General features: G+C 45.2%; 1 protein-coding gene across 1 annotated transcript; it reads right to left on the bottom strand.

Moving 5' to 3' along the window:
- Nucleotides 1-1,136: 1,136 nt before the first annotated feature.
- LOC120867113 (keratin, type I microfibrillar 48 kDa, component 8C-1-like) lies at nucleotides 1,137-7,604 on the bottom strand. Its single transcript, XM_040245322.1, has 7 exons — nucleotides 7,208-7,604; nucleotides 5,383-5,465; nucleotides 3,961-4,117; nucleotides 2,971-3,132; nucleotides 2,751-2,876; nucleotides 2,359-2,579; nucleotides 1,137-1,572 (listed from the first exon to the last, which is right to left on the bottom strand). Exons 1-7 carry the CDS (start codon nucleotides 7,553-7,555, stop codon nucleotides 1,452-1,454), a joined length of 1,218 nt encoding a protein of 405 aa, XP_040101256.1. The 5' UTR covers nucleotides 7,556-7,604; the 3' UTR covers nucleotides 1,137-1,451.
- Nucleotides 7,605-14,471: the final 6,867 nt, after the last annotated feature.

Below are 14,471 nucleotides of genomic sequence, written 5' to 3'. Positions count from 1 at the left end.
TCCAGCCCCCTATGATGAAAAGGACATCAATTTTTTGGTGATAGTTCTAAAAGTTCTTATAGGTCATCATAGAACTGTTCAACTTCAACTTATTTGACGCTAGTGGTTGGGGCATAGACTTGGATTACTGTGATATTGAATGGCTTGCCTTGGAAATAAACAGAAGTCAATTTCAGGTATACAATACAGTATTATTAACTATCGTCATAATGTTGTACATTAGATCACCAGAACTTATTCCTCCTACATAACCAAAATTTTGTACCCTTTAACCAATATCTTCCTATTTCTCCCATCCTTCAGCCCCTGGAAACCACCATTCTACTCTGCTTTTATAAGTGTGACTCAGATTTCACACATAAGCAGGATCATGCAGTATTTGTCTTTCTGTGTCTGGCTTATTTCACTTGACATAATGCCCTCCAAGTTCATCCACGTTGTCTCAATGTCAGGATTTTCTTCTTTGTTTTCCTTCCATTATGTATATTTATCTTTATCCATTCATCCATCCAGTGGATAAAAAATTTCAAGTGAGAAGAGAAACAGAGATCACCCTTTTTACTGTTATGAGTTCTTCAGTATTTGCTGAAGGAGAGCTTCTGAAGATGTGTGTGGGATCCTAATAGCAACCTCCCTCCCCAGGTAAAAATCATGAAGAATGTTTATTCAAAATCAGTTTTGCCCTCTCATAGTCACACCTCACATGTAACTGACATTCAGAGAATCAGCTTCGATCCTAATATTTCTACTTCCTATAACCATAAGAGAAAAAAATTAGTCATGCAGTCTCTAGTGCTTGGTTGGCATTTAATAAATGTTAGTGCCTGTCCTTCTTCTTGTAGGCCTTTGGAAAAGGAAAGGTGAAATGTTAGCTGTTGGACTTCACTGAGTAAGATTCCGTTACTAATATGTTTATCATATTCAGATGAGATGTCTTGCCTTAGTGGTCCCACTGGTTTCCTGCTGGCCTGAGTCTCTGCTGGGACACACTGTGTTTAGTGAATGTTAAAAAATGGTAATGAAGACCTTTAAGTAGAGGATTAAACAACAAGTCCTCCTTCAAGTGGCTTTTATATGAAGCATGAACACATAGAGTGAACGCTTTAAAAGGAATGAATACAAATGAGAATCATCACTGCTTTGCAAGAAGAAAGTTTATTAGGAGATTAACAAAGGGATTTGGGGAACTGCAAGACAGATCAAAGCAGCAGAGAGAACCACAAAACTCCTCACCCAGCCCAAACACTTTCCCAGCCCAAACCTGTCAGACCATCAGGTCACAAGAAACTGGCCTTGAATTAAGAGGATCAGGTGGGCCTGGGCATTCTTTCCAGACTATGAATTATGGTGGTGACTGGGGTACTATGCAATGGCTGATGGTTGTCAGAGAGCAGGGTTGGTCCATCAATCGTCCTCTGTCTTCACACAGTCCTCCTGCTGGCCCTGGCTGTCTAGCACCCAAAGGTGTTGCAGGGCCCATAGCGGGAGCGTGGGCCACAGGGGGTGCAGGGATTGGTGACACAGGACCCGACTGATGACGCGTTGGTCGTGGCACAGGGGTTGCAGGGCAGCCTGGGACACAGAACCATTAGCTCATCAGCATGAGATGGATAATAACAAAAATAAAGGAGGGAGTTCAACCCAAGAAGACAGGGGACAAATAGAAGCCATTCTCTGCCTTCTTAGGAAGGCAAATCTTATTTGGATCACTCCTGCAAAGCTTAGAGATGGGGCAGAAAAGAGCAAAGAAGGCTTGAGATGGAACCAGATCTATAAGCCTGAAGTTGTGGAGAAGGCCCCTCATCCCTCCTCACCTGTGAGACAGATTGATAATATCTACTGCACAGATTGTGTTCATAAATAACTCAGTTAGGCAAAAGGTGCTGGACCCTAGAAGTGTTTGAGTCACCTCCCCTTTTTGATACTCAAATGCTAATCCATAAGGTGGTTGCCCTGATCCCCACTCTGCCTGTCTCGGGGGAATCTCAGCCAGGGTCCATGAAACAATAGGTTTGAAAGTGGGGATTAAATCCAAAAGCACTATTCAAGTACATGTGATGGTGGTTACAGGTTTGTTTTCCCTTTTGCTGAAGGTACAAAGCTTTATTTACCCATCAGCTTCCAAAAGCTCACCAGTGGGGAAAACAGTCAAGGCTCAGGAGTATCTTTTGGAGCAGAAAATACCTTTAGGCCAGGTAGTGACAGCAGCAAACACCCTTCACTTCCCACTGCTGCAGTATTAAGCTCTAGTCTTTGCAGACATACTGGCATCTGAAACTTGACCTGGGGAGCCCCTGTTTTTCCCTTTGGTAGGACTGTGCATGTACCATGCAGGGGTGCCACCTGCTCAGTACTCACTTGCAGTCCTCGCTGTCCAGCAGCCCCCGGTACGTGTTGATCTCGCACTCCAGCCGGGCCCGCACGTCCAGCAGCACCTGGTACTCCTGGTTCTGCCGCTCCAGGTCACTCCTGATCTCCGCCAGCTGGGACTCCACGGTGCCGATCAGGCCCTGCACCTGAGACAGCTGGCAGCTGTAGCGGGCCTCCGTCTCCGTCAGGGTGTTCTCCAGGGAGTCTCTCTGTCAGAGGGAAGGGGAGGAGAGTCACAGAGCTGCTCCTTCAGGGGCTTCTCCATCGCTTCCAAACAAGTCACGAGCTCTAAGAGTTCAGGAGAGGGTGGTCCGGAGGGCATCCCAGTGCCCCTGACTCCCCAGCCTCACCTCCTCACCAGGAGTCTCATCAATACCCACCAGGTTGTGCTGGGCCTGAAGCTCCACCTCCAGGGCATTGACCGTGCGTCTCAGCTCGATGATCTCCGCCTGGCAGGACTGCAGCTGCTCTGAGCTGGACACCACCTGCTTGTTCAGCTCCTCAGTCTGAAACACCGAAGGGCAGAGGACAGGATCAGACCCCGCCTGAAGGGCCCCAAGGGGCTGAGGGTCCTGAGAGACCATGTGCCGAGATACTCACCTGCCTGATGTACCATTCCTCCACGTCCCTGCGGTTGGTCTCCACCAAGGCCTCGTACTGAGCCCTGGTCTCATTGAGCACACGGTTGAGGTCCACAGTGGGGGCGGCGTCCACCTCCACATTGAGGCGGTCTCCCAGCTGGCTCCGCAGGGTGTTGACTTCCTGATGGAGGAAGGGGAAAGAATGAACTCATAGAAATAAATCTATATATAAATTATCTTGTGGTGGAAAGATTGCATTAGAATTTAGGACACTTTGATATAAAACTCGATGAAGTTACTTCCTGTGAGTCAGGTCTCCTGTCTGAGAGTCTCCACATCTGTATCATAAGGCTGCTTGATTGCTAATGTTTTTTCCCACTCCAAGATTCTACTGTTTCTTTTTTACTCTTCCTTTGCTCAGTGATAAACCTGGCATAATAACTGGTTTATAATCATTGCCACTTAGATGCTACTTAAATAGAGAGAAACTAGGCTTAACTGGTCCCATTTACTTCATGTCTTCTTATTATCACACCCTGTCCATGAGGGGTTTTTTCCTCTTCATCTAAACATCTGTTTGAGACATGTATCTGATATCCTAGTGTTACATTCAACCATGAGGTCTGAATCAACCATCATCCATCCTTCCATCCATTTATTCTAGCTTGGGTTCTACTATCTAGGTGACACATAAAACAAAGAAGTTTGCTATCTCCTTTCAGTCTAAGTCATTCATGGGAAGACAACCTATTCAGAAGACAACCAATCTTATCAAGCAGTAGAAAGTATTTTAAAGCTCTAGCCCCAAATGGAAATAGATTAGCTGACCACACTCTTTTTGGTAAAAGAAGTAAGCTTCCCCAACAACCCACCAAGGGTGTTTTGAGCATCCAGCAAAATGTTCTCAGCTCTAGGATGTCTAGCAAAGACCTAAAAGACCTATATTACCCTGTTCAGGGCAGTTACAGGACTCTCAGTATAGGAATGTCTGGGGCTGGAACTCTCTTACCTGCTCATGGTTCTGCTTGAGGCAGATCAGCTCCTCCTTCAGGGACTCCACCTGGGCCTCCAGGTCGGACTTGCACAGGGTCAGCTCATCCAGGATCCTACGCAGGCCATTGATGTCCGACTCCACCAGCTGCCTCAAGCCCAGCTCTGTCTGGTACCTTGCACACACAACCAGCAGTCAAAGGAGGTCAAAGAGGAAGACTTTTTCCTAGGCTTTACTTGGCTCGCCTGGTCTAATTCATTACATTGTGAAATATTTGGAATTTTTGCAGTCTTTTGAAAGGGAAAAAGACCACTGCACAGAGTGAAAAGACCTACCTCCTCCCTGAGACCCTCAGAGAAGGTATTGGTGGGGCACCCCTGTATAGTTTTTGTTGTTGTTTAGTCGCTAAGTCATGTCTGACTCTTTTGCAACCCCATGGACTGTAGCCCACCAGGCTCCTCTGCCCCGGGATCTCCCAGGCCAGAATTCTGGAGTGGGGGTGCCACTTCCTTCTCCAGGGGATCTCCCTGACCCAGAGATTATCAAACCCGCTTCTCCTGCTTTGCAGGCAGATTCTCTACCTTTAACTTCATTTGTTCTGATTCCCCATCACAGGCTGCTAACAACTAAGCCCTGTCATCCTCCATTCTCAAGTGATTCGGTGACTTGACTAGCCCGCTATGGACCTCCTCACCATCCTTACCAACCACCCTGAGAAGCAACCTGGTATCATGAGAGCAGCACTGGATTAGAAGGCAGTGAGATTCAGCCCTGCCGTGAGGACAGTGGTAAGCTCTTTAATCTCTCTGAGCCTCGATTTCCTCATTTGTAAAATGGGAACCAAACTGACATGTCAGGGACACTCAGTTTTGAAGACATTAGCCCTCTGCTAGGCAAAGCAATAAGGCTATTTTTTTCCTACTTCATCTTGGTCCACCCTCTCTCCCGCCAACCAAAAAAAAACATGTCATCAGGTTGGCCCAAAGATGAAAAAGTGATATAGGTAGAATCACATTGCAAACTATAAAGTCTCATAAAAATGCAATGGATTCTTAACGATTATAGGGGTCATACCTAGAAAAACTGATGGATTCTCTGAAATGAATTTTGCCTCCCATTTGTGTCATTTAACTTTTTCCAATGGGCTGATCATAACTCAACTGTATTAAGAGAATGGTGTGGAATACACTTTTAAAGTTGATCCAGATGTTAAGTTGAAAAAGAGAGGGAATAGTTGGCTGCTTGAGCTCCTTCAAACTAAATTTAAAACACAGAATGCTTGCTTCCAGTGAGGAGACTGATATTTAACCTAACTCACCGAATGCAAGAAACTTCCCACTATGATCGCAGACAGCTTCTGCTTGCATGCTTCCAGGACAGAGTTCATCACAACTCAGCCTGTCCATTACTAAATTGGTCTGATCATTAGAGAAATCTTACTTGGTCCTGAAGTCATCTGCAGCCAGCTTGGCGTTGTCAATCTGCACCACCAGCCTAGCATTCTCTGCTTTGTTGGCCAGGATCTGGGCACAGGATCAATTGTGAAATCAGTTGTAGTAAGAATGAGTGTCTCATAACTTAAAATTAAAAACTATTTTCTTTCAAACAGACATTCCTTCCAAAAAGGTTTGAGTCTTCTCACATTCTCAGTTTGAGGATAAGGGGAGGATTCATTAATAGAACTGATCATTTAAAAACTAAAACAGTCAAGAGAAAATGTGCCTTTTGTCATAAATTCTTCTCTTCTTGGTCTGCCTCTTGTTTCCTGCAGGAACTGAACATACTGGGAACCAAATCTCGCATAAGGTGACCAGTGTTCCTGTTTGCTTAGTGGGAGGTGGAGTGCTAAACCCCCCAAAAACCCAAGCAAACAAAGACAAGTTGGTTATCCTATGCTCACAAACCACCATTCCAGCCCTGCTGACCACTCTCCACTCTCCCCTCACATTGCCCTGGACAAAGCTTTTGCACAAAGCTTCTGCCTCTACCTGGAATGCCTGGATGGCTTCACCCACCTAGCAAGACCCCCGACATAAGCCACATTCTTCCTTCCCCACTTCCTGCAGGAGTCACTTCTTCCAGGCGCTCCCACAGTCACTTGCACCTAGCCAGTTACACAGCTTATCACCTTCACTGTGGTTATTTGTTTCCTATCTCCCCTATTACACAGTGAGCTCCTGAAGGAAAGAGACTGTCTCACTCAGTACTTTATCCCTTCCTCCAGCACTGTGCCTCATTCTCACTAAATGTGTAGAAATCAGTGCACGATCTTCAAATCCCACACCTTTCTGACACTCACTTTGCCGGAACCACTGAATGGTGGACAGTCAATTCTGTCAGAGAATCAAGGGCTTATGCGACTGAATATAAACTCCTCTTCTTCCTTCAAACCCTGCTCAGATAGTGCCTCTTCTGAGAAGCCCTCCCTGACCTACACTGTATTAAGCCCCACTTCTATGCTCACTGTGTACTTATCCCACTTCTACTTCCATCTTTTTGGCCCTGAATTCTCACATGTATGCATGCCTGCTCTGTGTATACTATGGAGGATTTTGGAGTTGGTGGCTCTTTTACTTTGTTATAGACACATTCTCTTGTTACATCTTTAAATATCTAAGGATTCACGCAGGAAATTCCTAGCTCCAAGAAATAATTCAGGTGCATATTATTATGTTTTAATGCTATGCATGCTGCTTGCTTGCTTGCTAAAGTCGTTTCAGTTGTGTCCAACTCTTTGCAACCCTATGGACTATAGCCTGCCAGGCTCCTCTGTCCATGGAACTTTCCAGGCAAGAATACTGGAACGGGTTGCCATTTCCTTCTCCAAGGGATCTTCCCAACCCAGGGATCCAGCCCACGTCTCTTACATCTCCTGTATTGGCGAGCCGGTTCTCTACCACTAGAGTTACCTTGGAAGCCCCTTTTAACGCTATAGGCTCTGAAAACAAGATCAGAATACCATAATAGGCCTAAAGCATCAGTCAGTCTGGTTTTAAAACAAGAAGCAGTGTTAGGTTGCTATGACTTTGGTCTAATGCCTTACCCTCTCCCTTGTCTGTACCTCTCCTTCCTGGGGCATCCCACATCGATTCTCTAGGATGACATGATGTGTCTTATGCAAGCCAGTGGCTTCTACGGCTCTGCCCTTATCATTTTCAACATTAGGTTTGACCAAACTGAAATCCACTTGGAAGTGGGTCTGTCAAATTTAGATAAGTAGTTCTTCAATTGGCCGCTCATCAGTTGGCAGTGCCCAGCCCCTCACCTTCTGCTGGAGCTCCTCGATGGTCCGGAAGTAGGACTGGTAGTTGGGACACACGAGGGGCTCCTGCTGCTGGCTCCGCTCCAGAATGCGGCTCTCCAGCTCCGCGTTCTCCCGCTCCAGCTGCCGCACCTTCTCCAGGTAGCTGGCCAGGCGGTCGTTCAGGAACTGCATGGTCTCCTTCTCGTTGCCATTGAAGGCGCCCTCACAGAACCAGTTGCAGCTGCCCACGTTGGCGGGGATATTGCAGGCCCCGGGCAGGGTGGTGCCACAGCAGCTGGAGGGCACGCAGGGCCGGGAGGAGCAGCTGGAGCGGAAGCTCACGTTGGGCAGGCAGCAGCTGTAAGACATGGTGCTGGAGGGAGCAGAGCGCTGAAGGTCCACTTCTAAGCCTAGTTCCTTTCTGTGCTGTAAGCCCTGGTCTTCTCCAGGTCTTTATATTCTGTCAGCGGTGGGTGTGGTAGCCACGCTTAGCATTACCCACTTTTGCCCTCTCTACCAATTTTTCCATGTTATTTAGCCACCTCATGCGAGTCCTTTACCTCATAAAATGTTTTACTCGGGCTTCTTGCTAAGTCAGGACTCATCAACAATCATGCTGGTTGGTTAAGGAAGAGCTTCAAAGTGACCCACCCATATCTTGCCAACAGCAGCACTTACTCATGGGCTATAGAGTTAGTGATAGCTATGCCCTGTCCTCCAGAATTGGGGGCACTTCTTATCCTACACAAGGAAAGGTCAGCAGCTCATCTACGTCATGCTCAGTGGAGACTGTGAGAAAAAGCAGACTATTCAGTAGGGAATCCTGGAAGCTGAGATAGGAAAGGATTATGAGGCCATCTTGTCCAAGGCCCCTCTGCCAGGTGGAGGCAATTCTACCCTCTTCCTAGGGGGCTTCAGGAAGCCCCAGGCTCCATTTCTGTTGTTATGCAATGTTCACAGAACGTTAAGAAAACTAACATCTTGGGAGCACCTACTCCTCAGGAAGATTTCACTCTGTGCTTGTACATAGTATGACATTTGTTGACTTAAGAAATACTCAGAACCTAAAAGTTGAGGGTTATGTTTTATTCAGCAGGAATTTTTAGAACTTCAAGCCTGGGATACACCATCTCAAGTAACTGAGAGAAATGCTTTGAGGAGGCAAGGTGGGGAGCCAGGTTATAGATAAATTTTGCAACAAAGGGCAGGTAGTCTGAACATCAACAGATTATTATTAAAGGAAAACCAGATATCCCAAGTTAAGGAATTTAGTACTTTCCTGTGTATGAGAAGATGCAAGCGTCTGGGCTCACAGAAATCATTCCTTTGCTATGCATCCCAGCTCTCTAGGGCCAGTATCCTATGATTTCACATCCTGAGTTTCCTCAGGGCTCATCGAAGGGAATGGCTGCAGTATGATGGCTCGATGGCAGGTATTCTTCTTTTCTGAGTTCCTTCAGGGTTCACCAGCTCACCAACAGTGGTGGCTGCAATCATTGAAGACTATGACACCCTTTCTTTACTGATATGGCAGGAAATATCCATTTCTTATGTTGTTAGAATGGCTTCTGCTTACTGAGAACCCACTGTCCTAAGCACCTTATTTATACTGTCTCTTTAAGTCCACACATAACACTGCGGGGTTTGCAAATGAGGACACCAAACCTTTGAGAGGTTGTTCAAGGTCACAGAGCTCTTGCGTGTGGAGCCAGCATTAAAACCCCCACTTCTCTGATTCCAATGGCCTTGCTCTCTCCTTCACATTATCTCCTTCTTCCAATCTTCTCATTACTGAGATGCAATGATGCACAACAGGATTGAGTGCAATTGAACGCACTACTAGGCACTATCACCTCCTAAATTATAACTGGCCAAGAATTAAAAGTCTGTTCTCTATCAAAGAACCAAAGGTCACTTCTACTCTAGTGGAAGGAAGTCTAATAAAAGAAAATGGAATACCCACTAGAAGCTTGGGGGGAAAGGGAGATTTACTGGGTTCAATGTCAAAACACCTGATCCCAGTTTTCCAAATGATGTGCGAGCTGTGTGTGCCAAGTCACTTCAGTTGTGTCCTACTCTTTTTGACCCCATGGACTATAGCCCACCAGGCTCCTCTGTCCATAGGATTCTTCAAGCAAGAATACTGGAGTGTGTTGTCATGCCCTCCTCCAGGGGATCTTCCCGACCTGGGGTCAAACTCAAATCTCTTACATCTGCATTGGTAGGTGGGTTCTTTACCACTAGCACCACCTGGGAAGCCCTTCCAAAGGACGTGACTCTAAAAAGTCATCACATCAAGTTACATGCTTTCTTTTTTTTTCAGTTGAGAATTCTGTTTTATCCAGTGGACTTCCTGAGGGCTTAAGCCCAGAAGACAGCCTCTCAGAGAGCTCTGAGAGACTGCTTCAAAGGGGTAAGGGAGGATCCAGAATGTATGGGAGTTTTGCAATAAAAACCAGGTAGCCAGAATATCAAAGGATAATTGTTAATTAAAGAAAACCAAATATCTCAAGTGAATGAATTTAGCACTTTTCTACATATGGGAAGATGTAAGAGTCTGGGCACAATGAAATCACTCCTTTGCTATGCACCTCAGCTATGTGAAGAATTGATGCTTTCGAACTGTGCTACTGGAGACGACTCTTGAGAGCTCCTTGGACAGCAAGGAGATCAAACCAGTCAATCCGAAAGGAACTCAACCCTGAATACTCATTAGAAGGACTGATGCTGAAGCTGAAGTTCCAATACTTTGGCCACCTGATTCAAAGAGCCAATTCACTGGAAAAGACTCTGATGCTTAGGAAAGACTGAGGGCAGGAGGAGAAGGGGGCGACAGAGAATGAGATGGTTGGATGCCACCATCAACTCAATGGACATGAGTTTGATCAAACTCTGGGAGATAGTGAAGGACAGGCAAGCCTGGCATGCTACAGTCCATGGGGTCACAAAGAGTCAGACACAACTGAGAGAAACTAAACAACATTTTGGGACAGTATCCTGTTTTTCTCCATCCTGAATCCCCTCAGGGGGTGGCTGCAGAGTCTGATGTCTTGTTGACTGCAACATAAGGTATGTGACATTCTTCATCCTCTGAACCAAAGTACTTGATCAGTTAGCACAAAAAAGTCTTTTAAGATAAAGTCCTGCTCAAAGGAGGCACTAGAGAATGACTTAAATAGGACTAATACATGCGTGTTCAGTCATGTTCAACTCTTTGTCCCCCATAGACTGCAGTCTGCCGTGCTTCTCTGTCTATGGGATTTCCCAGGCAAGAATGCTGGAGTGCATTGCCATTTCCTTCTCCAGGGGATCTTCCCAACCCAGGGACTGAACCAGCACTCTTGCATTGCAGGTAGGTTCTTTACCACTGGTGCCACCTGGGAAGCCCCTAAATAGGACTGGTTTTTGTTAAGTAAACATTGTGCTCCACTTAGATTTAAATTACATGCTTTATTGGCATTTCAAGACCATCTGTACATTTTGGCAAACATATTCTATCCTTTTGCTATTCCAGATGGAGATATGAAACATGAGGATTTTATGTTCAATCTATCAGTGCTCAAGATATGAAAAATACTCCTTAAAGTAACTACCTTTAGTAGCTAAAGTTCCTTTTAGTAGCTACATGCTAATTCCTCCCATATAGCCTTACTCAGATCACCTCTTCTTCTAACTTGCTCTCACTAGGCTCTTTCTTTTGGTTCTCCTGACTGAAAGCAAGTCTTTATTTCTAAGAGAGTGTGCTTATTTGGGGGCCCAGTCCAATGAGTTGGATAAAAGCCAAACTTAATAGCATCTTCAGTGAGTCAGTTACACATTGTGACTATAAAATTAATGTATGTTTTCTTGGGTGATTCTGAAAGTCATTTCCAATGTGGAACTTCAACTATGTATTCATAAAAGACAGCAGCATTGGAATAAACTTGTATTCTTCCAGAAGGTATGTTTTTGATAGGGACAAAATAGGTAATTATATAGTTCATCCCACTAGAGAATTATAAGTAAAGAAAGAGTGTAGAAGACCCTGTAAGTTAATGATTACTCAAGAAAGCAGGTTTGCTTAACCATAAAACAGCAGGCATGCTTAGCAACAAAAAAATCATGCAGCAGAAGCATGAGACATGACCCAAAACAACAAAACAATGGTGTCACGAGACCCACATTCTGCCCAGTGAGCTCAGTGAGTTAATGACTCCTAGGATATGCTCTCTACACAGATAAAAAATATTATGGAAAAGTGACATTTCAAAGTAAAGATCCTCATCATACTGAAACCTGAAATAATTCTTCCACTGTGCCATGACAGTTCTGGCTTGACCATGTAGAGACAAGAAAACCCCCCAATCCAACTTGGAGGAGGAGCTGATGATGCAAGCACAACGTCTACTCAAGAATGAGGAAGAAAGTGGTCTTTTCCCCCTCTTCACTTTTTCCTCTGATTATAAAATGGTAGCCCTCTAAGTTCTCGGGGCAGTACCCTCTCGTCCACCCACTCGTAAGCCTTACAAGGGTCCTATTCTAATAAATCACTTCTTATCTATCAGTTTGCTTCTTGCTGAATTCTTTCTGGGCTAAGACATTAAGGACAAGAGCTCTTTGGAGCCCCCTGAAATGCCCACCTAGCAGTTTCATTTTGAAGGTAATTATATCCTTACCCACATTCACAATCCACAATCTGCTCCTCCTGCCTGAATCTCTACCTTTAGGGAGATGTGGAACGGGTGTGTTAGTTAAAATTGCTACCAAATTGAAGCATTCCTGGACGAGATCTGATAACGTAAAGCCAATTTGTTGTTTTGTTGTTATTTAGTCACTCAGCCTTGTCCAATTCTTTTGCAACCCGATGAACTATAGCCCTCCAGGCTCCTCCATCCATGGGATTTCTCAGGCAAGGATACTGGAGTGGGCTGCCATTTCCTTCTCCAGGGGATCTTCCTGACTCAGGGATCAAGCCCAATCTTCTGCATTGCAGGCGAATTCTTTATCTCTGAGCCATCATGGAATAGCTGAATTCATTAGCTTTTCTCTTTCTCCCCTTCTTCAATACCCCAAGCTTCAAAAGATAAAAATCTAGACAACAGCATTTTTTAAGGACTAGGAAAGGAATAGTGTGTTGTAGACTGGTAAATATGTCCGTGGGGATCCCTATAACCATTACTGTAGCTTTCATCTCAGTTAGGATGGAATAATCCAGAAATAAGTATCCTGTATCTTCAAAAGTGGAGGGCAATGTTTATAAAAAGCAACCATCCCACATCTTGCATAGAAGTGACTATGATCACTACATAGTGGTCATTAGATGGTGGTTGAGAGGACTCTGTGGGAGAGGGTGAGGGTGGGAGGATTTGGGAGAATGGCATTGAAACATGCATAATATCATATAAGAAATGAATCGCCAGTCTAGGTTCGATGCAGGATACAGGATGCTTGGGATTGGTGCACTGGGATAACCCAGAGGGATGGTATGGAAAGGGAGGTGGGAGGGGGGTTCAGGAGTGGGAACTTATGTACACCCGTGGCAGATTCATGTTGATATATGGCAAAACCAATACAGTATTGTAAAGTAAAAAATAATAATAATAATAAAATTTTTTAAAAAACTAAAAAAGAAAACAGCCAAGTTTTAATTCACTTCCCAGAAATTCTGGAAGGCAATTGCCTTTTATTTATTCCACTTACTGTGTTCTATGAATTCTTACCTTTATGTTAGTAATGGCCTTGTCTCTAGTCAATGATCCTTCAATTAACATGATGAGCAAATCAACCGCTAACAAACAGAAAGGTTTTACACCTGCTCATGTAATTGTGGCAGACGCCATGGTAAGGCTTCTGGTCTCCAGATGTGAGCAAATTGCAGTTGAGGTTGAAGGATACTATTTATTATGGAAGCCAAGGCTATTTCTGTGGGAGAGATCACACGCAAACTCTTAACCATGGAGTAGAGGCAGGGCAGATATGCTGAGGCATCCTCCCTTTGGCAGGACTTTAAAGGCATCAGAAGCCTCTCTCCTCCTTCCCAAAACCTTCTCCCCTGATGGCCAGGCACGGCACCTGAAGTTCTCACCACCAGAAATGTAAAATGTATTCTGTGGGAGATGTGAAGTAACATTGAACCACTTACTGACCAAGAGGGATAGGGTGGGAAGGGAGGTGGAGGGGGAGGTACAGGAGGGAGGGGACACATGTATTCCTATGGCCAATTCATGCTGATGTATGGCAAAAACCACCACAATATTTTAAAGTAAAGGGCTTCCCCTAGTGACTCAGCCAGTAAAGAGTCTGCCTGCAATGCGGGAGACCTGGGTTAAATTCCTGGGCCAGAAAGATCCCCTGGAGGCAGAAATGGCAGCCCACTCCAGTATTCTCTCCTGGAGAACCCCATAGACAGAGGAGCCTGGTGCACTACAGACCATGGGTCACAAAGAGTTGGACTCGACGGAATGACTAACCCACAAACATTTTAAAGTAATTATTCCCCAATTAAAATAAATTACCTAATTTTAATGTTTACACATAGCAAGGAGAGGCCAGGAGTGGAATCACTCAGTTCAGTTCAGTTCAGTCGCTCAGTCGTGTCCGACTCTTCGTGACCCCATGAATCGCAGCATGCCAGGCCTCCCTGTTCATCACCATCTCCCGGAGTTCACTCCGACTCACGTCCATTGAGTCCGTGATGCCATCCAGCCATCTCATCCTCTGTCGTCCCCTTCTCCTCCTGCCCCCAATCCCTCCCAGCATCAGAGTCTTTTCCAATGAGTCAACACTTCGCATGAGGTGGCCAAAGTACTGGAGTTTCAGCTTTAGCATCACTCCTTCCAAAGAAATCCCAGGGTTGATCTCCTTCAGAATGGACTGGGTGGATCTCCTTGCAGTCCAAGGGACTCTCAAGAGTCTTCTCCAACACCACAGTTCAAAAGCATCAATTCTTCGGTTCTCAGCCTTCTTCACAGTCCAACTCTCACATCCATACATGACCACTGGAAAAACCATAGCCTTGACTAGACGGACCTTAGTCGGCAAAGTAATGTCTCTGCTTTTGAATATACTATCTAGGTTGGTCATAACTTTTCTTCCAAGGAGTAAGCGTCTTTTAATTTCATGGCTGCAGTCACCATCTGCAGTGATTTTGGAGCCCCCCCAAAATAATGTCTGACACTGTTTCTACTGTTTCCCCATCTATTTCCCATGAAGTGATGGGACCGGATGCCATGATCTTCGTTTTCTGAATGTTGAGCTTGAAGCCAACTTTTTTGCTCTCTTCTTTCACTTTCATCAAGAGGCTTTT

The sequence above is a fragment of the Oryx dammah genome, unplaced genomic scaffold (assembly GCF_014754425.2).
Source record: "Oryx dammah isolate SB20612 unplaced genomic scaffold, SCBI_Odam_1.1 HiC_scaffold_8, whole genome shotgun sequence".
Taxonomy (NCBI): domain Eukaryota; kingdom Metazoa; phylum Chordata; class Mammalia; order Artiodactyla; family Bovidae; genus Oryx; species Oryx dammah.
Note: the sequence above shows the minus strand (reverse complement) of the source record. Positions and strands in the feature narration are given on the sequence as shown.

What these genes read in the sequence shown, in the direction of transcription:
- LOC120867113 (XM_040245322.1), bottom strand. Translation starts at nt 7,555, where the DNA reads ATGTCTTACAGCTGCTGCCTGCCCAACGTGAGCTTCCGCTCCAGCTGC. An exon ending in TCGAGGAGCTCCAGCAGAAG is followed by an intron (nt 5,466 to 7,207) that starts GTGAGGGGCTGG and finishes TCCTGTGCCCAG; the next exon opens with ATCCTGGCCAACAAAGCAGA. An exon ending in TTCAGGCCCAGCACAACCTG is followed by an intron (nt 2,580 to 2,750) that starts GTGGGTATTGAT and finishes TCCCTCTGACAG; the next exon opens with AGAGACTCCCTGGAGAACAC.